Raw genomic sequence first — 23,525 nt, 5'->3', positions numbered from 1 at the left:
CCAGCTATATTGACTGTCAGGAGTCAGCCCCGCAGGGCCAGTCTGGGGCAGGCGCGAAGCGCCTGTACCGGGCTGGTATATATTTATAGCGAAAAAAAACCATAAAGTTTACCAGGTTTATCCACCACATTCCTTATCGTCATCGAACAACAACAATAATGATTTTTTTGTTAATAATATAAATTTGGTCAAACGAATGGGGAACAAAAATGGGGAAAAAATGTGTGATGAATAAATTTCCAATCCTTTTTTTCCATCATCATCATCATCATCATAAACATATTTACACAATGTTTTTTTTATTTTTTTTGTTTTTATTCGAATGAACAAAATTGTAAAGTTGCAAAATGATTGAACCATTCAACAAGTGTGTGTGTTTTTTTTTTTTGAAGTGGCCCAAAATCATCATCACAGATATTAAAACAATCAACACTTGTGTATAATTTTTTTTTTTTTTTTTTGGTGGTGGTGAATGGGGTGAGGGAATATACTAAATTTAGAAAAAAAAATTTTGTTTTTGTTTTTTTTTTCTTTTAGGGATTTTATTTTATTCAAATAAATTTCAGTGAGAAAAAAAGACAATACAAATGAATATAATAAAATGATTGATTATTGATCAACAAAAAAAAAATTTCCAATACAATGATGATTTTTTGATTTATAGATAGATATTATACATAGTTGATGATAGTTTGTTTTTTTTTTGAATTCTATAATGAAATCAATGAAAACATTTGTTGTTGTTTTTTTTTACCCACTTAGGAATGTTTTCGAATATGTCGATAATAACTGGATTTTGTGCCACATTTATAATCACAATGATTGCATTCATATTTATGACCACTGTGTTTGACACGTTGATGTTCTTTAAGACTACTTTTGTAATTACTAGAATAGTCACATAAATCACATTTGAATGGACGTTCATTTGTATGTATAAGAATATGAACAGAAAGTGTATATTTACTTTTGAATAGATTTCCACAATATTCACATGCATGATTATGACCAGGTAGATGAGTTTTTAGATGACGATTTAGAATTTCTTCTGTTTCATATGAAAATGAACATAATGAACAATGAAATTGTTTGGAATTTTCACCCATTTCTATCGTATTGGTCAATGTTTGATTATTATTTTCATTTTCATTTGATAATGAATTTTGTCGGTTTTGATATAAATCATTATTTTCTTTCAAACATTCTCGAATCAAATGTTTTAATGTTTCATTTTGAAATAAAGTTTCAGTTGATTCAATTGTTTGGATTTCTGTTATCGGTTCGATTGTCCAAACTGGTGATGGCTGAATCGGTCTAGCTCGTATCGTTGATCGCCTTCTTCGAATTGGTTTCAATAGATTTGGATGATCCAATAAATGTTGTCTATGGGCAATAAAATCATCGGCCAATGATTCAACATTTTTTGAACATTCATTCACTTTGTTTTCGATTTTATCCACACGAGACATTAACTGATTTTCAATTTCATCAAATTTTTTTTCAAGAATTTTATATTCAGAATTTTGAATATCTTGCATCTGATTTATGGCCGATTCGAATAGTTTTTCAAATAAAAATTTTTGATCAAAAATTCGTCGTGAATTTGACAGTGATTCGTTCATAACATTTACATTTGCATGTGATGAATAATTTACGGATTGATGATTCGATATTGTTTCATTTGACATTACATTATTCAATTGTTGTTGATATCCATTATTAAATGGATCATTATTATCATATTCCATTTCACAATAAATATTCTGGCCATTTACAGTATATGCCGGAACAAATGAATTCATTATATGATTGTATTTGAAAAAGAGAGAGAGAAAAAGAATACCGCGGTAAAAATTGAAAAATTTGAAAACAATGTGATTAAATATAAACAAACAATAAAAATTTCGGAAAAAAATACTCACTGAAATGGAAAATTTTCCCTGGAACACAAACAAATTCACGTGCTTGGATGATTGATGATGAATCAAATTATGAACAATAAAGTCTGGTTTTTTTTTAAAATTATTTTCTCAAAGATTTAACCATTTTATATTATTGCATTATCTTTCGTTGTTGAATACATGATAAATTGAAACGAAAAATGAAACAAAATCAGTTTTATTTTCGATAAAATTATCAATTAAATGTGAAATCGATCGATATTGCCATCTGGTGATTGATGGATGAAAAATCTAAATTGATCTTGTTCGTTTCGAATCTTTCCATATTGTGGCTATTGATGAATGTGAATGAATTCATCGTGTCCAATTTTTTTCAAGAATTTAAAGAATTTGATTTTTAGATTTGTGGTAAAATGTTTTGTTTAAAAATTATTTCATTTCTACATCAACAACAACAACAACAACAAAAAAACCACACAACTCCATCTGTTCGTTGAGTTTGGTATTTTAAAATTTACTATTCATACATCGTAACATATTTTTGAGTAGATATAGAATTTATTGCTCGTTGTTTCACACTCGTAAATTCGTATTACGTTTCTTTTTCCTATTAGCTACACCTCATTCAGTTTGGTTCTGTCATTTTTTTCTATTTGTTTTTTTTGTCAACTGAAAAAAGTGAATACTTTTATCATGTTATCATTATCCTTTTTGACTAGATGGTTTCACCCAATAATTTGTGAAAATTTTCGACAACAACAAACTAATGGATTTACAAACAAGCCGACTACAATTGAAAATATCCATGTAGATCAGGTAACATATTCATCATTTTTCAATGACATTATTTTGATTGTAATTTTTAATCGATTTTTTCTATAGATAATCGAATCCAATGTTCATGGTTATAGTTATCAAACAAAGTTGAATAAAATAGAGAAACCAAAAATTGTATCTGATTTTGATAATTTTTCCGAACCAATCCAACCGATTCTATCTGATATTCTTCAGAAAAAATTCGAAGAATTTGAAAATCATTTGATGTCTCGTACTGATAAAATCGAATGCAAAGTGTCCGAATGTTTGAAAAATGTTCATTCATTAACCGACGATTTCAACGCTCATCGACAATATTTATTGGATCATTTGAATCTGTTGAAGCCAATTCGAAAGAGACGACCGTTTTATCGATCACAAGTCTGGACAATCGATCCAATTACGGAAACTGGAACGATTCCATTGTCCAGTACAATAGAAATGACCGAAAATCCAGAATGTTCATTTTCATTCACAACAGAAGAATATAATCCATCGAACAAAGATTTAAACAGAAAAAACATGGCTAAATTTTCTTGTACAAAATGTTCTTATAGATTTACTTCTTATGGTAAGCTTGATAAACATTTAAAAACACATAAACCTGAAAACAAACATATATGTTTTATTTGTGGCAATAGATACAAATATCAATCAAGTCTTTATACACATATTAATACACATACAAAAGAACGACAATTCAAATGTCATAAATGTCCTCGTGTTTTCAGTCAAAAATGTAATCTTATCATACATTGTCGTAAACATACAGGTGAAAAGCCATATCAATGTCCATATTGTAATTATAAATTACGACAATATAGTAATCTTGTAGATCATGTAAAAAGAAAACATCCTAATTTAAAACAATTATAATTAATTTTTTTTTTTTGTTAAACAAAACTTTTATATTCAAAAAACAATTATCATTACAAAACATTTACAATAGATGGCACTGTTTGTGATCACATCATTAACAAACAAACAAACAAAACAGACAAAAAATTCGAATATTCAATTATCCACCTACATTATTGATCGATATATTTGATTGATTTCACTTTTTTTTGTGATAATAAAGACGAGTTTGTTTTTTGTTTTTTTTTCAATAAAAAAAAACAACCAAAAACAATTTGGTTTCGTAATTTTTTTTTTTTTGAAATTTCGTTTTTTTTCCAACTTGCTCCATTCAGAGATTCATTAGAATTTCCGGCAATGTTTTGTGTTTGTGTGTGTGTGTGTGTGTTTAATGTTCCAAAAGTGAATCCAAATTAATTATATATGAAAATTTTAAAGAAAGAAAAATAAATATTTAAATGAATCTATTCAATACAATTTACTGTTGCTATGATTTCAATAAGTAAAATTTTTGTTTTTGGTAGAATAATAATAATAATAATGGACTTGAATTCTGTCACAGATTCGATTATTTAATTGTGTGTGTGTGTTTCAGAATAATGTATGTTCTACAATGGTAATGTTTTCTGGTTCGAAATAACTAGGATGGCTGAAACGAAATTATTAGTAAAAATGAATATTTTACCATTTCGTCGACGACCATATAATATTATTGGACCATTGATTGAATATTCATTTCGATCATGGAAATTTCTTGGAATTCGATTGAATTATTCTTATTGGCAATATTATCATCAACAGATACCGTTAACATTTACTGTATTTCAACCGGCCATTTTGATTACAATCATTGGATTGTTAACAATAATATTCTATTTGGCAAGATTACAATGGCCTGATTATGCATTCGCTATTAATTTAGAACAATCGGCACATATAATGAATATATATCGTTTGGATTTGGCCATAATCGTTATGATTGTGGTTAACATAACTGTCGAAATATTATGGATTTTTTCCATACATAAAGTATTGAATTATGATTCCGGTATGAATAATTTGTTGGCTTATTATTCATTTTATGGTGATATTTTCGAAATTTTTCCCCAATATCGGCAATATATATTACGATTAATCATCATTTCTGATTATATATCAATCATTATGTTCACCATGTTATTATTGACAATAATCTGTTGGATGTCAATTTTTTACATCAAAATCATTGCTATGTATTTACAGAATCAAATTGGCTTATTCTTTATGTTCTATTCAATGATTATGGTTATTATTGAATTATTACGTTTAATATATCTAATATTAGCATTTACAGTGCCAATAAAAGCATTGATTATAATGGTTGAATTTTTCAATATTCAATTCAAACAAATTCTATTCATAACCAAATCATTATTCAATTATCGTTTAAATCATCATATATTGATTATGATGAATATGAAAAAACATTGGCATCGTTTTCATGGAAAATATGTACAGCTATTCGATCATACAGCTAAATTTAATGATGATTTAAAATTAATTTTATTGGCAATGGAAACCATATCCAAATCGACAATAATTTGTATCACCATATTCTATAGCCGAAATGTTACCGATACTATACATGGTATGATGTTTATTATCAGTCTGTTGACAGTGTTTTTCATTTTCAATGTTATCCATTCACGATTCACTCATATACCATCATATAATAAACAATGTTATCGTCATTTATTACCATGGAATATTCATTCATCACAAAGAATGATGAATTTTCAATCATGTCGAAAAAATTGGCTTTCATTTTCATATAGATATCAAATCAGAACAAATCTATTCATACAAACAATGAATGAAAATCCATTTGGTTTCACTTGTGGCCAAATATTTTTCATTAATAAATTTAATTTTGTTCAAGTAATCATGTTGGACATATCGTTGACATTATTGTTTTATAAAAAAATTTGTCTAAATATCATTGCTGAAAATTAATATGAAAAAAAAAATCCAAACACCCACACACCCACACACACCCACACACATACACTCAAAAAAAATATGGGCGCGTAATTTGAAAAAAAAATGAATAATTCAAATTTCATCAATCACACACACACACGTACACGCATATGATAATAAAATCAAACAACAACAACAACAACAACAAATATGGACAAAATTGCAAGTGATGAACATTTGTGTTTTGATAATTTTGAATCCAATTCAACGAATATATATATATACATTATTCATTTCAGACGGATAAAATAAAATTTTCCGCATAAAACATTTTCACACATTATTTTTTCCCCAATTGTAGATAGGAAAATTTTCAAAGAAAAACTTGGGAAAAAAAAGTTTTCCATGATAAAAATTCCACCCGTTATTGTTTGATTTTGAAAAATGATTTTATTTTTTTTTTTGGGCAAAATAGGAAAAAAAAAATTTTCATTTCAATCGTTAAAAAATGACATTTGAAAAAGGAAAAATTTTTTTTCAACGAAAAAAAAAATAAAATAAAATAAAACCAAATACAAGACCAGGTTAATGCATATGTGTTAATCATTGAAAATTTGTCTATGGGAGAATTTATGATGAATGAATGAATGAAATGTTCCGCCTAAGTTTTTGATTTTTGAAAAAAAAATTTTTATCTGTCCCAGATTTTTCAAAAAAAAAAAAAATAAATCTGTTATATGTTGACCAATAATGAACGAATGTTTGACCGGCCGGTCGATCGGTCGAATAATAATCCATTTATTATTTTCTCATCTTTTTTTTTGTTTGTTTGTTTGTTTCTCCATTTGTCCGATTATATTCATCATCATCATCGTCTCTTTATCGAAATTTGTCCGCCATTTGATTTTATCCATAAATACAGCCATAATAAAATCATCCTCCGTATGTGGCTGTTTTTTATTTTATTTTTTTTATATATATGACACTTCACATGATATCGCATTTGAATTGTCCAATTTGATGATGAGATAAGATTTATTGTGATGATCAAAACAGAGATAATAATGGTCAATGAATAGTTGTGGCCTAGTTGTTGATGTTGACGTTTTTCATCAAACATATGGTGAAGGTGTGTCCGACCGACCGACCGACCGAATGAATGAATGAAACCGATGACGATCCTCAAACGTCGTTTTTTTTTTGTTGATATTTTTCGTACTTTCAAGTTTTTTTTTCTTGCTCTTTTTGTTTCCATTTTGGTTTTCTCTTTTTTTTTTTGCCTGAGATGATTGCTCGGTTTTTTTTAATTTCTTGAGTATATAAAGTAAAAGTTTATGGAAAATTTTTTCATCAGATGAATATTGAATAATTCACATTTGTTGTTCGTTTGTTTGTTTATCATCAAAATCATAATGTTCAATAAGGTTAGAGAATATTTGTTTGAAAATTTTTTTTTTTCGTGTGTTGATTGTGTATTTCTATGTGTGAATCGATTATTATATTGATTTATTGTGTGTTTTTGTTTGTGTTTATAATATTGATTGATTGATTAATTTTTTACATATAGATTGGTTTCGTTTGTTTGGCATTGATTGCCACTACAAATGCTTATTCGAATTCTGGTTCCGGTTATTCAAATTATGGCTCATCAACTGGTTCATTATCATCATATGGTGGTTATGGTAATGTTGATGGTGGTGGTGGTGGTGGTGGCGTTGGCGGTGGCGGTGATCAAAAATCTTATGGATCATCATTAGATGGAATGGAACAACCACAAGTTATTGAAGTATCACCAGATCAATTACCTGTTCAGGTTCATTTCCGTACTGCATCAAGTCGATTAAATGTACAACAAAGTCATGGTGGTCAAGCTATGCCACAAGTAGAGCATGCTTCATTTCAGGTACTTTTTTTCCCATTTTTTTCCATTGTATTTCTGTTATTTATTTATGGATTTTTTTTTGACCTCTTTGGCCCTTTATTAATTACAGGATGATCCTCAAAGAATAATCCACCAAATAGTTAAACCTGTGATTCAAGAAGTACGTGAAATCATACAACCATATCGTCGTGTGACACAGGAAATTCGACCAGTTATTGAAGAAGTGCATACTGTTGTACATAAAGGTGAAAATCGACGACCTGGCTCCGGTTTACAAGGTAAAGGTGCCTATGGTGGTGGTGGTGGCGGTGGTGGTGGTGGCCAATATGCCAAAAGTAAAGCCGCCGCTAAAGCCTAAAGAAGACGAAGAATGACTGAAGAATCTCTATGCTCTGACATTTGACATTTGACACTTGAAATGATTATTGAACTTTGGAATTTCAATTCAATTTGCTGATGGTAGTGAAATATTACTCTCTCTCTCTCTCTCTCTCATATTTACTCAAATTAATCTCACTCTCTCTCTCTCATTTATTCTATCTCTATTTGGAATTTTTTATTTTATTTTTAATTTTAATTTGGATGAAAATCGAAACTTTGATTTAATGATAATGTTCTATATATATAAAATGATATGATATGATTCACAATTTTTTTTTGTTTGTTTGTTTGCTTGTTGTTTCATCACATTGAATACACTCATACACACACACATCACACATCATCAATGTGCCAGAATTTTATTGATGCTGTTCATCATCATCATCATCATCCATCATTGATCAACATCATCATTGCTTCAAAGTGTGTGTGTATCAAGAAAGAAAAATAAATAAATAAAACAAAAACACACACACACACAAAGAAAATGTCATGAATTGTAAAAAAAATTTGCGTAAAGATGTGGTGATGATATCATAAATAAATAAATTTCGGAACCAAAAAAAAAGAAAAAAAATCACATTCAATTTTGTTTGCCAAAAATACAATGGATCCAAACTATTCTCACCATCATCATCATCATTGTTCAATGATCATCATTTTCTACTAGATTCAAGTCCATTGAAATTATCCCATTATCATATGATGATAATGATGATGATGGAAAATGTGGCCAGTGAATAATGGAAGCAACAGGTAAGTGTGTCTGTATTTTGTTGATGAAATGAATATGTAAAAAAAAAACGAACGACAGCAATCAAAAAAAAAAAAAAAAACACTAAAATTAGATTGCTTCATTCTTTTCTATTCTCCAGAACAAAAAAAAAATCTTATCATGATGATGATGGTGATTATATCTCTATTTGTCTGTAAATGATATCTGTATATGTGTCTGTTTTGTATATATTCACAACAACAACAACAACAACAACAACAAACAACAACAACAACAAAAAGAACAATCGACAAAAAAGTAACAAAAAAAAAACCAAACAAACACACACACACACAGCGCATTCACTTGAATTTTTTTTAATGGATTCAAATTAGAATCCATAAAAAAAGTGTTCCAAATATATGTGGCTGATAAAAAAAAACCACATGTGCACATGAACACACAAAAAGGAGAAACCAAACGAATGAATGAATGAATTATATGATTCGAAAATAGAAACTGAAGATTTATTTCAAAAAAAAAGTTTTTTTTTATCTTCGTTTTCCATTTATTTTTTTTTCTTTCTTTTTTTTTATTTCAATATATATATTGAAGAACGGAATGAACAAAATGAAAAATAAAAAAAAAAAGATCCACTCATCATGATCAATCATCACACAAGACAAACAAACAAACAAAACGAAATAATAATAACCTAGTTATGTTTCAAAAATTTAGAATTGACCGAAATTTTGAACGCTTGATTGGTCATATCGTTCAGATTTTTTTTTTTTTTTTTTTTTTTTTTTTTGATTGATTGATTGATTGAATATCAACATGATGATGATGATCATATATGAAAAAGTGTGATAGAGAAACAATCGATTATCGAATCGAATCATCGAACAATCGATTTGAATTTTTTTTTTGCTCTTTTTTTTGTTCAAATGAAAATTCAAATTGAAATTATTATCATGTCGAAACCATCCGTGGATCACGAAAAAGCGAATTTTTTTTTTGTTCATTTGATTCATAATTGAAAAAAAAATTTGAAAATTGAAATCCATCTCTTTATAAATGAATAACCGATCATGCATGATTTGTGTTTTGTTGTTTGTTCCACCGCTTTTTTGGTTTCAAAATTTTTACTCATTTTAATTTCAACACATTTAAATTCACCCTCTCATCAACCACCATATCAACCTGTTGCGAGTTCTTTGCCAAATTTTTGATCATCATCAACAACAACAACAAAATTTCGTCACACCAATCAACCAACACACATAAAAGCCAATATATATAATATATTATTACAATCATCATTTGCCGAACGAATAGGTGTCTATAAATAGACACCTTCAATATTATGATGATGATGATGATGATAGTCTAATAAATGTTAAAAAAAAATACAATAACAATTCAACACAACACAATACAACACAATCTTTATTATTATTGCCTTCCCTCATTATCATCATCATCATCATCATCATCATTTCTTCATCGGATGATGGGAAAAAGAAATTAAAAAAAAATGTAATGAACGAATTTTTTTTCTCCTTCTTCTTCTTCTTCTCTTTTACCTTCGAATTCGATTGATTGCCATTTGGTCGTTTATGACGATGATTGTTTGGTAAATATTTTTATCAACAAAAAAAAATTTTGTTATCTTTCATTCATTCATTCATTCATTTTTATCATAATCCTGAAAATGGATCATATAAAAGGGATTATTCCCGTTATTTTTTTTTCTAAACGTTTTCACTGTAGATAATAATACAATGATGATCTGTGGAGATTATTTTGTATTTTATTTATTGATCCATCCATAATAATCTATTAATATGTCGGTCAATATACGTCATTTTTTGTGTGTGTCTGTGTGTGTGTAAAAATAGCTTATTCTTGGATCAATTTTCAGCCATAATAATAATAATGTTAAATTGATTGATTGATTGATTGATATGCATGAAATGTCATGTATATCGATCATAATGATGATGACAATGAGATTTCCATTTTCATTTTTTCTGTTTTGTTTGTCAAAATCCATGATAATTTTGTCCGATTTTTTTTTCGTCCGATGAATGAATGAATTTAAAAAAACATACAAAACATACAAACATTTGTTTTCTCATCTCCATCCATCAATTTATCTGATCTGATTTTATCTTTCGTTCCTTTTTTTTTTTAGTTTTGTATATACACTACACAACATGTTATATAATTCATTCGTTCATTGGTTCAAAAAAAAAAAAAAATTTCCATATCCACATAATATATGTGTGTACATTACCGACGCCCGCCCTTTAGTACAAAACACTCAGACAGGATCGTCGCCAATGACTTGAATGATGATATATCATCATCATCATCACATTATTTTTTTTTCTATTAATTCAATATTGAGATCAACAAGTGTTTGTCGGTACATCATCATCACATTTGTTAGAGATTAGATGTGGATATAAACTTAATTATTTTATATATATAAGCTCCATCATCATCATCATTCAATTCATTTTTTCATTATTATAAACAAAAATGAAAATGAAAAAATGATTGATGAGGTCACTTTGTGTGTTAATCCATTTTGTTGTTGTTGTCATAATATAATATAACACACAATGTAAGAATAAAACCATTACAGAAAAAAATGGTTTAAAATGTTTAAATAGATTTTATCTACACAAAAAGATGTGAGGGCGAAACGAGAAAAAATAAAACAACAACAACAACGAGGATTAAGCAAAATTAGAATTTTGTGAACAATGTTGTCGATGGCCAAAGATGGAGTTATTTTATTTTTTATTTTTTCGTTTGTGTGTGTGTGTAAATTTTTGTTTTTTCTTTGAATAAACGAAAAAAATGTTCTATTTATCATTATTATTCATTGGACAGAAATTTTATTTGGTCATCATTGCCATCATCACCATCATCGTCATTGTTGATACGATAGTATCAGCTGATGGTGGTGATTTATCAACACCAACACAACAACAACAACAACGGCAACAAGAACAATATACTGTTCAATTATTGAATGATTCAATTCAAATCAATTCAAGTATTTATCATAAATGGATCCGGCCATTATGGAATACAGGTATCATTTTGGAATTTTTTTTTACATTTTTGCATTTATATTGTATTTGTATTGCAGAACAATGTGTGAATATATCAGTGAATATGAAAATGGATCCAATTGCCACTTATAAAGATATTGAATCATTATTAGAAATACAAGCAATATATGAATTTCATTGGAATGATTCACGGTTAACATTTTCATGTGAAATGGTCAAAGAAATTATTGGTACACATTATTTTACGGATATTTGGACACCAAATCTTCGTGTATCAAGAGTTGATGATATAGATGTTTTTGGTTCAAAAACATTGTCGAAGTTGACATTTTTACGTATCGGTTGTGATGGTGATGTATCTATACGTTATAGGTATGTGTTGTATATTGGTCATTATTACATTACATAATATAACATTTTTATTTCCGTTATTAAAAGAACAAATCTAAATCTAATCTGTGTAATGAATTATCAAAGCTATCCATTCGATAATCAAACCTGTTATATACATCTAATATCAAGCGATCTATCAATAAAACATTTAATACTTAAATGGAATGATTCACAATTGATTGAAGATGGTTTTCAAATTACTGGACATTCAATACAAGGATATTCAATATCTGAACAAAATAAACGTATACAAAAAGAAACATTTAGCATGTTGACAGTTGAATTGAATGTTAAAAGACAATTTGTACATTCAATGTTTACATTATTTTTACCATCAATGTTGATTGTGGCAACATCATGGATTTCGTTCTGGATTGATATAACATCTGCACCTAGCCGTACATCGATTGGTGTGACCACAATGCTTGCATTGGTAACCGTATCGAAAGAAGCAAAACAAACAATACCAAAAGTATCATATGTTAAAGCAATTGATCTTTGGTTTGCTGGATGTATTGGTAAGTTTGTTTGTATTTGTTTTTTTTTTTTTTTGTTTTCCTCCTCTTACATTAATCACCATATATAAAATCATCATCATCATTATATAATGACTGAATTACAATTTTCTTCCTTTTTTTCGTTTCGTTTTGTTTTTTTTTACTTCCGTTTTGTTTGTTTCTATATAGTATCGATATTTTGTACATTAATTGAATATGTATACGTATGTTATGTACATCGTGAAGAGCGAAACAAATTAAAAGTTCGTAAACGAATTAAACGTAGCCTTAGTGTTGCATCATTTCTATCGCCTATGGACAATAATATGAATGTGAATGATAACAAACAGGATGGACAAAATGTTATTTATCAACGACAAAATAGTTGTGGATTATTTGCTACTAATGGCAGTAATAGTAATTATAATAATTTATTACTTGCGCCAACATTATCGACAATCAAAACAGTTAAGTGTTGTGTATAGAAAAAAAAACTTGAATTGAAAGGATTGGTCCGAATTAACAATGATTTTTTTTTTTGTTTTAGGATCATGAATTGAATCAACGACGATTAAATTTGGCACGTAGATTTAGCTATGCATGTCCTAGTACGTTTATCCAACAGCAGCAGCAACAACAACAACAACAAATACCCAATAATCAGCAACAATCACCACCATCACCATCACCATCACAAATGAACAATAATAATTATGATTCAATTTCAATGATATTAAAGGATACACCACAAGAAATTGCTGAATCAATTGATCGTAAATGTCGTTATCTATTTCCATTGGCATTCATTCTATTCAATCTTATATATTGGTCATATTTGTAATGAAAAAAGAGAAAAAATTCCAATTCATCATCAACATCAAACTGGCAGTTTATTGGTGAAACAAAATTCATTGAGAAAAAAAAATTTTTTTTCCAGGGTTACAAACACCATGTGATTAAAAATACGTTTTTCATATTTTTTTTCTAGTGCATGTTCAATGATAATTGGGTTTTTTTCCCTCCCATTACTATCTCATCAAGAATCATCATTATAGAATAACTAGCAATAATGAAAAAAATTTTTTTTTTACCATATTTAACGAAAAAAAAACCAAATCATTTGAAAATATCACCAAAATATCGAAATATTTTCATTTATTTTCCTATATTTGGATAATAATAATACTTATTCGAGTATATCGTCGATCTGGGTAATCAATGATTGGTACGATGATCATGTCATCATCATCATTGTTACCAATAAAAGCAAAGCAAAAAAATTTGTCGTCATCGATATTATCATGTATATTGAATTTATTTTATTTCCAAAGCGATCAGATTACACAAGCAAAAAAAAACAATGATAATATATAGTAGTTTGTGTGTATTGATTATGCTTCCGATATACGCTATGATATCAAATATGTGTAAAATGTAATGAAAACATTTTATCATCATCAAAATTTTTTTGTTGTTGTCTAGAAATCTAGAAATTTAATCTTTTTAAATGGTAAAAATTTTTTTTAAACCTCATGGAAATGATTTACCCTTTATCTAATCAAAAAAAAAAAAATATATGGGTGGATGATTTTTTTTCGTGATAAATGGTACATTAAACTTAGTGATGATAATGATGATGACTTGTTGTTGCAGCAATGTAATCGATCGGCTGCATATATATATTAATATAAGATACACACATGAAAAATGAAAACAAATTAAAAAACACATGAAGAAAGAAAATTTTTTTTTTCATTTTAGTGGTTGTTCAGTTGTTTTTTTTTGTTTTTTGTTGTTTCTTCCCAATTGAATATATATACAGCAAGAAAAAAAATAAATAAATAAAAACTCGTGTCACCAGAAACGAAAAAATCTTGTATTTCCAGATTTAATTTTTTTTTTCGTTTCACGTTTTTTTTTCCTACCTTACATCATCATCATCATCATATATTATATATGTGGTGGTTGTTGTTGAGACTGTATAATTGAATTTTTCTCTGTGATTGCCATCGTCATCGTGTGTGTGTGTATGTGACACATCAATATCCATCGTTTCATCTTCATATAATAATCATTAAATAGTTCGATAAACAATTTTTTTTTTTTTTGATTGGAAATGGAATGCCAAGTCATAACTGGAGCTAGAATTGCCGAAAAATTCCTGTAAGTGTGTGTTCCTGTAATGTGTTTACTTGATTTTTTTTTTTTTTTGTTTTGTTCCTGTATCGTGAATTATGGATTTTTTTTGTTGTTGTTGTTTTTGTTGTTGCACATTTATTAATTCATCACGAACAGTGATGAATTGACTAGACAGATCAAAGATGTCGATGCTCAAGTAAAATTGGTTAGCTTTTTAGCCAATAATGATCCGTCTGCTGAACAATATGCTGAAGTAACGAAAAAAAGCTGTGCACGATCCGGTATTGTATTTGAATTACGTAAAATTGGTCGTGAAGAATTAGAAGATGCTGTCATTGCAGCCAATGATGATGATACTATACATGGTATACTTGTTTATTATCCAGTTTTCGGTGGTGGACATGATCAATACATACAGAATTGTGTGAATCCATTCAAAGATGTTGAAGGTTTATGCCATCTATATCGATTCAATATGTATCGTAATATTCGTCATATTCAAGGACGTAAAGATTTAAAATCAATTATTCCTTGTACACCATTAGCCGTTATTAAAGTAAGTAATTCAATCACTCAATGTTTGTTTTTGTTTTTATATTAATAATAATTCGATCATTTGATTTAGGTTTTAGAACATTGCAATGTATATGATAATGATGTACCATATGGTAATCAACTTCGTGGAAAAACGATTACCATTATCAATAGAAGTGAAGTTGTTGGCAGACCTTTGGCTGCATTATTGGCCAATGATGGTGCCAAAGTCTATTCTGTTGATATAAATGATATACTTTTGTTCTATCGTGGTCCAGATCTTGAATTGAATAAATATAAAGTCCAAGATACTGATAAAAAATTGGAAGAAGTTTTACCAATATCTGATATTGTTATTACTGGTGTACCAAGCTCTAATTATCGTGTTCCTCTTGATTTGTTAAAAGGTTTGTTGTTGTTTTTTTTTACTGGAAAAAATTTCGATTTTATTAATTCGATGAAATTTCCACTTTCCATCAGATGGTGTAATAGCTGTGAATTTTGCTTGTGCTAAAAATTTTGACGATGAAATAAAAACAAAAGCATCAATTTTTGTGCCAACCATCGGAAAGGTGACCACCACCATGTTACAACGAAATTTACTTCGACTTTATAAATATCGTACATATGGTCGATATAGCAATGGAACAATGTAAATCACAATGTAGACAATGATTATCATCTTGTTTTTTTTCGCTTTTAAAATTAAAATTAAAAAACATTTTAAATTCCTTAAAAAAAATGAATAAAAAAAAATTTTAATTTTTCTAAGTGTTCAAACAATACAAAATAATCATTGCATTTATGAACGGTTAACAAAATTGCCGCATGCGGATTCTTTTGATCACATGTTTAAAAAAGAATTTTGAATTTTTTTTTTATGTTTTAAATTTTGTGAATTTAATTATCAAAATATGATTACCGTCGGTTATTCTTGTAATTATATCGATAATATTAAAATTTCTCTAGATAAATACAATGAATATGGGTATGTTTAATGAGCATTCATTGTTTGTTTGATAAAAATATTTGTTTGATTTAACAAAAAATTCAGTTTCGATTATATTGTCGCTCCGGTGATTCATCCTAAATGTTCGGAATTTATTCCATTCAGCGAAGTATTTCTCGATGGCAAAGGTAAACAAAAATTGAATGATAAATTTTTATAACTATAATTTTATTTTGATTCACATTAAAATAGATCGCAACAAAATTGTCATCAACATACCGAAACGTGATTTTCGAATTCAACGAAATATCCGTTTGTTAGAAAAAGAATTAAATTTTGCTGGACATGCTGGAATACAGAACATTATTTTAGAATGTCCAGAAGATCATGAATCTATTGAAAATATGGCCACGATAATCAATCGAAAATTGAATCCACAATCAGAAACAAATGATCATCATAGTTTAGCTATATCGATTAAATTGTCAATGGCAAATATCAAAATGCAAACACAAGAACTACGAAAAGATCCAATATACATTGATGATGATTATGAATGGAAAAAATGGAATCATCTGCGAAAGATAATGCAATTCCATCCTAATATATCGATTGCATTAGAAGTGAACGGTGAATTACTTGATACCGATAGATTGGACAGATGGCTAGGTGAACCAATTAAATTCATTATATTACCTACATCTGTATTTCTGACGAATTCATCGAAATTTCCGGTTTTGAGCAAAGTTATGCAATTATTTATGGGACAAATTAATTTCAAAATGGCTAGCAATTTTTCCATCATTATCAAAGGAAATAATCTTCATGGTCATATAAAAAATTATTGCCAATATATTGGACATTTGCAAAAGACGGAAATTTTTTCTGATAAATTGCAAAAATTTTGTCAATACTATGAAGATTTATTACAATATCCTTTGCAGGTATTTAATGATAATCACAATGAATTATTTAATTTCTGAACAATTTTTTTTTTTAAATTTCAGCCATTAAAAGATGATCTAGATTCATCTGTTTACGAAGTATTTGAAACCGACATTATTAAATATCAACAATATGAAAAAGCTATTGAACAAGCTTTGATGGATATCCAAAAAGATGTTATGTTAGTTTGAAATTATTATTATTATTATAGTTTTTATTTCTAATCGAACCCAAAATTTAATTGTTTATTATTTCCAGAATTGCTATGGTAGTTGGAGCTGGCCGTGGTCCTTTAGTAGATAAAGCATTAAGAGCAGCTCATTCGGTGGATAAATTCATACGAATATATGCTGTTGAAAAAAATCCAAATGCCATTATTACTTTGGAAATGTTAAAAGATCTGAAATGGGGTGGCTATCTAGGATTATCACATGGTTATGTTGAAATTGTTAGTAGTGATATGCGTTATTGGTCGGCACCAGAACGAGCTGATCTAATTATTTCTGAATTACTTGGATCATTTGGTGATAATGAATTAAGTCCCGAATGTTTGGATGGTGTGTGGAACTATGTTAGTAAAGATGCAATCTGTATACCACAATCTTATACATCATATTTATGTCCTGTTCAATCACAACGATTATATTCACAATTATCATTGGATAGACGAACAAATGTTAATGCTTATGAATATGCTTATGTTGTACATATTCGAAATGCATATCTTATCGATAAACCAAAACAAGTATTCACATTTGAACATCGTCGTGGTGACCTTCATAGACCACCATCAACACGTGATAATAATCGTAAAAAACGACTGACATTTCATTCGAAAATACCAACAATATGTCATGGTTTTGTTGGTTATTTTGATTGCTGTCTCTATGGTAATCACCGTTTATCAATTGTACCATCGACACAAAACTCTAATATGTATAGCTGGTTTCCGATCTATTTTCCATTACATACACCATTCGATGTTAGTGGCCACGATGATGATGATGATGATGATGATGGAAAAATTGAAATTCAAATTACACGAAATGTGAATGACATACATGTTTGGTATGAATGGACAATTTCTCATCCAATACAATCACCAATACATAACCTGAATGGTAAACATTATTCTATTAGTTTACATTGAATGAATTTCATTTGTCAATCATCATCATCATCATCATTTATTCATTCATGATGACAGATTTAGTTCAATTCACATTTGTATTTGAAAAATCAAAAAATTTTCATCATTTCAAATTAATAAATTGATCAATGTGTGTGTGTGTGTATGTAGCACACATTATTATTAATATTTAAAACATTTGTTATTTTTTTCTGGCCTTCAAAACCACCAAAAAAAATCGTGGATGATGATTGATTTTACTTCCTGTGTTTTATTTTTCCTCATTAATTGTTGGTTTTCATTTCGATAATTGACAAACCTCGTCAATTCAATTCAATTCATTCGAATGTCAGTCAAAACAAGTACAAAAACATTTCATATGCACATATAAATATAAATGATGATTCTCGATATTCATCATTAGAAAAATGATCCAATTGTATAGAACAAATAATAAATTTTGATGATTGTAAACATGGAATAATTTTTTTTTTGTCGTTTCATGCAAATCATTCATTTCATTTTTAGGTTCGTTCGAAATGATCATTTTTTCCGATGATGATGACGATGATGACGATGAAGATAATGATTGCTCTAGTGCGTGTGTGTATGAATGTTCATACAACTTTCTATTCGTAGTCGGTCGATGATGATGATGATGATAATGATTCATTTCCAGAGTATTGTTGAGCTATTTTAATGTGTGGATGACTTATAAATAGTGTGTGTGTGTGTGTATTCTAGTTCTAGAATAGAATAAAAAAAAAAGATATCCTGGACAATTATTTCGGGCCAGGCCATCTTTTACATATATGAAATTATAAATGTTATGTTACCTTTAAATGTAAGTTTGTGTGTGTGTGTGTAGGTATGTTTTTTTTTTTGTATGTGCGCTGCACCACCTGAATTTTTTTTTCCTTCTTTTTTTTCTTTTTCATCATTTTTCATACTTCTACTCTCAGTTTTTTTTTTGGCCAATGGTAATATAATTTATTGATTTTAGCAATTGAATTGAATAAAAATGACTGATGATGATGGGACCAGAAAGTTTTGTTTTTTTGTGTCTATGTGTGTGTGTGTGTTTGATAAAAAGTCAAAAAAAAAAAGTTGGTTGTCTTAATCTTCAAACAGAACAACGTTTACAGATATACAGATGAATAAGAATTGAATTTCGCCACCAATGTGATATCATTATGATACAACAAATGTGTGTATGGTCGTGCCCCAATCATGATGAAATTGTAAGATAGAATGAAAAAAACTGGAATTTGATTTTTGATCACCACACAATATGACCGATGATGATCAACATTGATCAACATCACTGTCACTTTCACATAAATATATGCACCTCATATACCAACAACAACATTCATTTATTCACAATCGTTGAGCATCATCATTGTTGCCATAAATTCATTTGTGTGACTAGACATTTTATGTGTTTTGTTTTGTTTTTATTCTTTGAAAATGAAATTGTAACAATAAAATCACTACTACTACTACTATTATAAAATAAACGGATGACAATCAACAACAACAACAACAGCAACAAAAATCAGCACCGTCATAATCAGGAACTGAAGAAATAAAATCTGGTCTGGATTTCATTGTTGATTGTTGTTTTGTTGTTTTTTGGTTTTGTTAATCAGTTGGCTGGTTACTATCTCAAGTTTCAATTGAAAAAAAAAACAAAAACTACAAAAACCTCGATTACACTTTAAATTGTCGCCATCATCATTAATAAACAGAACAGTCTTCATGATGATCATAGTGGCCGCAGTTGATCAATGTTGTCCAAATATGAATTTTTTGTTTTCTTGAGAAAAAAAAAATCCATAAAATTGCAATTCGTTTATACGGAATTTTCTTGTGTGTGTGTGTGAGTTTTGTTCGATTAATTTCTCTCTCTCTCTATATCTCTTTTTTCAATGGTAAATGGGCAATAATAATAATGATAAACGTGTTTTTTTTTCTCTGATCATCATCATCATCATTGTCATTAATCACATTGATCATTGTTAGATGGTCAAAAGAAAAACATGAACAACAGCAACAACAACAAGGACAAAGACGATGGCGATTTATATGTTTATTTTATTATTTATTATGGATACACCGCACACACACACACATGTACAAATTTTGAATGATCATCGATGATTTTTTTTTTATTTTTCCTCTATCCATTGTTGCCAAGTTTATTATATTCAATCAAATCGTCATCATCGTCATTCGTCATCATCATCGTCGTCATTTCTATTGTTATGACAACACTAACCTTTTTTTGTGTGTAAAACTCCTGTTGTTGTTGTACTTGTTGGTTGATTTAATTTTTTTTTTTGTTTCACTCAAATTTTTTTAGACATATAAAATATCAATCATCACACATAAAATCAATGATTATGATGATTGATTGATAAATTGTGTGCGATTTTTTTTTTGAATCCTTATCATATACAATACAATGCCATATAGATATTATAATCATTCATCCTATCAATCAATCAATCAATCAACCAATCAATCCAAATGTATCCAATTGGCCTTATCATCATCATCATCATTGATAATCATCATTGTTTATAAATTTTTTTTATTATTGATTTCATTAATTGGATTCAATTTGATTCGAAATTGATCGGTAATTTCAATTTTATTCATTGATCATCATTTAAATCATCAATCATTTTGTTATCGATTCTTTAAATTCATAGGAAAAAAAATTGTTTTGAAATTTTTCATCATCATCATTTTCATCGGTGTTGTCTTTATCTATGTGTGTGTGTGTGTGTGTGACAATCATCATCATGTGATTATTATCGAAAAAATTTTATGATCACGTAAAAAAATTGTCTACAACTCACACACACACATATGATGAAATAAGAAATTATGCTGTTGTCGATCAAATCAATCGATTTATCTCTTTGATTATACACACACTCTGAAAAACTCACTTTATATATCGGTGACAATTATTATTAAGTTAATCACTCATCATCATCATCATCATACAATATGACTGTAAATTTTTTTTTTCTTTAAACTAATTTTCTCTTCTAATGGACCTATATTTAATTGTGCATATCATATTCAATTCAATTGATTTATTGATTGATTTGATTAATTAATTGGGTCAGCATTGATTGATTGATTGATTGAGCATCGATCCAAAAAAAAAATAAAAATTTAATCCCGTTGTCATTCGAATCTTATACCTGTGCATATATATATTATCATCACTGTCAATCCACAACAAATTAGCTAATCAAAACAAAATATAAACAATGTCCATTTGTCATTGTGATAAAAGTGGTGAATTAATTTGGACAACAAATAATTGCCATCTATTTAAATATAGAAATCGAATCGATACAAAACCAGTGCAATTGAATGTAACCAATATAGGCATACATTTAATAAGATCATCATCATCTGAACATTGTTCATCAAATTCAACAACACCATCATCGAAATTTAATCAATGTTATCATTTTGATCAAATTGCTCGATGTACATTGATGACCAGCAACAACAACAACAACAACAATGATGATGATGATGATGATGATGACGATGGTAATAATATCGGTAGTCAAGGTCAATTACAACAACGGGAACAGCAACAACAACAAAAACAAAAGCGATCATTATTATTGATATCATGTTGTAGACCATTTTCATCTGAATCAAAATTAAATTCATCAAATTATAATGTACAATTAGAAGATAATCAGGTTGTACTTGAATTCTTTGTCTTTCACCGAAAACAATCTACCATTGGTGGTGGTGGTGGTGGTGGTGGTAAAATTCAACGTAAACAAGTATTATTATTAATAGCCAAAAGTAGCAATTATGAAGAAAATTTAGCTGAAGCATGTACAATATTGGATAAATTGGATCCACTAATCAATAAAGGTCATGCAATCAAATATTCACAATCGAAACCCTTATTAATTATGATGAATCCTGCTAGTGGTGAAAGAAAATCTGTAAAATTGTTCAATGACCATGTTCATCAATTGTTGGATGATTGTAATGTTAAATATCATGTTCTAACGACTAAATATGCTAATCATGCAATGGATTTTATACGACATCATAATGATCTTGTTGGATCTTATTCGGCTATTGTTACTATTTCTGGTGATGGATTATTGTTCGAGGTTCTCAATGGATTTGTTTATTCACTTGAACGTTCTACGACAATGCCAAAAAAAATTTCTCTTCCAATTAGTGAGTTTTTGAAACAAACAAACAAAAAATGTTTTTATAAGATTTGATTAATAATAATTTTTTTCTTTTTTGATTTTTTTGATTTATTTAGGCATCATTCCCGGTGGTTCCGGTAATGGATTAGCCTGTTCACTTAATAACATTTATACAAATGGCGGTAGAACAATGTTCAATAAACTAATTGAATCAACATTACATACGATCAAAGGTCAACCAACGCCAATGGATTTGGTTCGAATTACAACAACGACAAATCAAATTTATTATTCATTTCTATCATTCGGTTGGGGGTTGATGGCCGATATTGATATTGAATCCGAACGTCTTAGGTTTCTTGGTGAACCCAGATTCACAATATGGTCGGTATATCGAAGTTTAGCATTAAAACGTTATCGTGGTAGATTAAGCTATTTACATAAGGATTCAGTTTGCCAAGAAATTTGTCCAATAAATCAACCAGTTACCGATCAATGGACTACTATTAATGATGAATTTATTATTGTTTATAGTGCCTATCAACAATATCTAAGTTCAACTGTTAAATTTTCACCAGATTCTCAATTAGATGATGAAATCATATATTTATTATATATAAATGGTTCAGTTTCCTCTTGTCAGGTGATTGAATTTTTATTGGCACTAGAAGATGGTTCACATACAAAATTGCCATTTGTACATTTTATTCCATGTAAAGCATTCCGTTTAACACCTGAAGGTCATGATGACATAATGACCATCGATGGTGAACAGATACCATGTTCAACAATACAGGCTGAAATTATGCCAAAAGCTGTTTCAATATTGTTACGTAATAACAATGGTTGTTAGAAAAAAAAAACAATAATAATGATGATGAATGAATGAATGAATGAATGATAATAAATTGTTTCCATTTTAATTTGATGATGATAATTATCATTTTTTTTTTTTTTTGGTTTGTTTTTTTTTCTATTGCTTGATTGCAAGATTCAAACAAAATAAATTTGTTTGTTGTGACAAAATTTTTAAAAAAAAAAAATATACTCTATTTTGCAATGTGCGAATTAAAATGAATTTGTTCTAGAAAAATCCTCAATCGAACGATAATGTTATTATATTT

At 28.5% G+C, this 23,525-nt stretch overlaps 7 protein-coding genes across 11 annotated transcripts; 6 read left to right on the top strand and 1 right to left on the bottom strand.

The window, feature by feature from the left end:
- Nucleotides 1–509: 509 nt before the first annotated feature.
- Nucleotides 510–2,135, bottom strand: LOC124494055 (uncharacterized). Of its 2 annotated transcripts, XM_047057198.2 has the most exons (2): nt 1,923–2,135; nt 510–1,763 (listed from the first exon to the last, which is right to left on the bottom strand). In XM_047057198.2, exon 2 carries the CDS (start codon nt 1,746–1,748, stop codon nt 759–761), a length of 990 nt encoding a protein of 329 aa, XP_046913154.2. In that variant the 5' UTR covers nt 1,749–1,763; nt 1,923–2,135; the 3' UTR covers nt 510–758. The 2 variants fall into 2 exon arrangements, with proteins under 2 accessions (XP_046913154.2, XP_075588397.1); XM_075732282.1 differs by lacking the exon at nt 1,923–2,135 and having other exon boundaries at nt 510–1,891.
- A 326-nt stretch (nt 2,136–2,461) lies between these two features.
- Nucleotides 2,462–3,813, top strand: LOC124494058 (uncharacterized). The gene is made up of 2 exons (XM_075732118.1): nt 2,462–2,717; nt 2,784–3,813. The coding sequence occupies exons 1-2, from the start codon at nt 2,595–2,597 to the stop codon at nt 3,591–3,593; spliced, it is 933 nt and encodes a 310-aa protein (XP_075588233.1). The 5' UTR covers nt 2,462–2,594; the 3' UTR covers nt 3,594–3,813.
- Nucleotides 3,814–6,881: 3,068 nt separating this feature from the next.
- On the top strand, nt 6,882–8,066 carry LOC124494057 (uncharacterized). Its single transcript, XM_047057200.2, has 3 exons — nt 6,882–6,958; nt 7,102–7,437; nt 7,526–8,066. The coding sequence occupies exons 1-3, from the start codon at nt 6,947–6,949 to the stop codon at nt 7,772–7,774; spliced, it is 597 nt and encodes a 198-aa protein (XP_046913156.2). The 5' UTR covers nt 6,882–6,946; the 3' UTR covers nt 7,775–8,066.
- A 1,357-nt stretch (nt 8,067–9,423) lies between these two features.
- On the top strand, nt 9,424–13,464 carry LOC124494327 (glycine receptor subunit alpha-4). Of its 3 annotated transcripts, none has more exons than XM_075732224.1 (6): nt 9,424–10,148; nt 11,417–11,621; nt 11,679–11,973; nt 12,040–12,512; nt 12,681–12,958; nt 13,039–13,464. In XM_075732224.1, the coding sequence occupies exons 3-6, from the start codon at nt 11,705–11,707 to the stop codon at nt 13,330–13,332; spliced, it is 1,314 nt and encodes a 437-aa protein (XP_075588339.1). In that variant the 5' UTR covers nt 9,424–10,148; nt 11,417–11,621; nt 11,679–11,704; the 3' UTR covers nt 13,333–13,464. The 3 variants fall into 3 exon arrangements, with proteins under 3 accessions (XP_075588339.1, XP_075588340.1, XP_046913456.2); XM_075732225.1 differs by having other exon boundaries at nt 9,860–10,051; XM_047057500.2 differs by lacking the exon at nt 9,424–10,148 and having other exon boundaries at nt 10,413–11,621.
- A 673-nt stretch (nt 13,465–14,137) lies between these two features.
- Nucleotides 14,138–15,954, top strand: LOC124493359 (uncharacterized). Its single transcript, XM_047056428.2, has 4 exons — nt 14,138–14,654; nt 14,787–15,186; nt 15,256–15,571; nt 15,645–15,954. Exons 1-4 carry the CDS (start codon nt 14,608–14,610, stop codon nt 15,818–15,820), a joined length of 939 nt encoding a protein of 312 aa, XP_046912384.1. The 5' UTR covers nt 14,138–14,607; the 3' UTR covers nt 15,821–15,954.
- csul (protein arginine N-methyltransferase 5) lies at nt 15,652–18,383 on the top strand. The gene is made up of 5 exons (XM_047056815.2): nt 15,652–16,152; nt 16,219–16,301; nt 16,366–17,057; nt 17,121–17,239; nt 17,317–18,383. Exons 1-5 carry the CDS (start codon nt 16,079–16,081, stop codon nt 18,206–18,208), a joined length of 1,860 nt encoding a protein of 619 aa, XP_046912771.2. The 5' UTR covers nt 15,652–16,078; the 3' UTR covers nt 18,209–18,383.
- An 82-nt stretch (nt 18,384–18,465) lies between these two features.
- LOC124493710 (sphingosine kinase 1) lies at nt 18,466–23,324 on the top strand. Of its 2 annotated transcripts, XM_075732223.1 has the most exons (3): nt 18,466–20,831; nt 20,905–22,426; nt 22,518–23,324. In XM_075732223.1, exons 2-3 carry the CDS (start codon nt 21,478–21,480, stop codon nt 23,252–23,254), a joined length of 1,686 nt encoding a protein of 561 aa, XP_075588338.1. In that variant the 5' UTR covers nt 18,466–20,831; nt 20,905–21,477; the 3' UTR covers nt 23,255–23,324. The 2 variants fall into 2 exon arrangements, with proteins under 2 accessions (XP_075588338.1, XP_046912772.2); XM_047056816.2 differs by having other exon boundaries at nt 18,466–22,426.
- Nucleotides 23,325–23,525: the final 201 nt, after the last annotated feature.

Source organism: Dermatophagoides farinae, chromosome 6, assembly GCF_024713945.1.
Source record: "Dermatophagoides farinae isolate YC_2012a chromosome 6, ASM2471394v1, whole genome shotgun sequence".
Classification (NCBI taxonomy): Eukaryota; Metazoa; Arthropoda; class Arachnida; order Sarcoptiformes; family Pyroglyphidae; genus Dermatophagoides; species Dermatophagoides farinae.
Note: the sequence above shows the minus strand (reverse complement) of the source record. Positions and strands in the feature narration are given on the sequence as shown.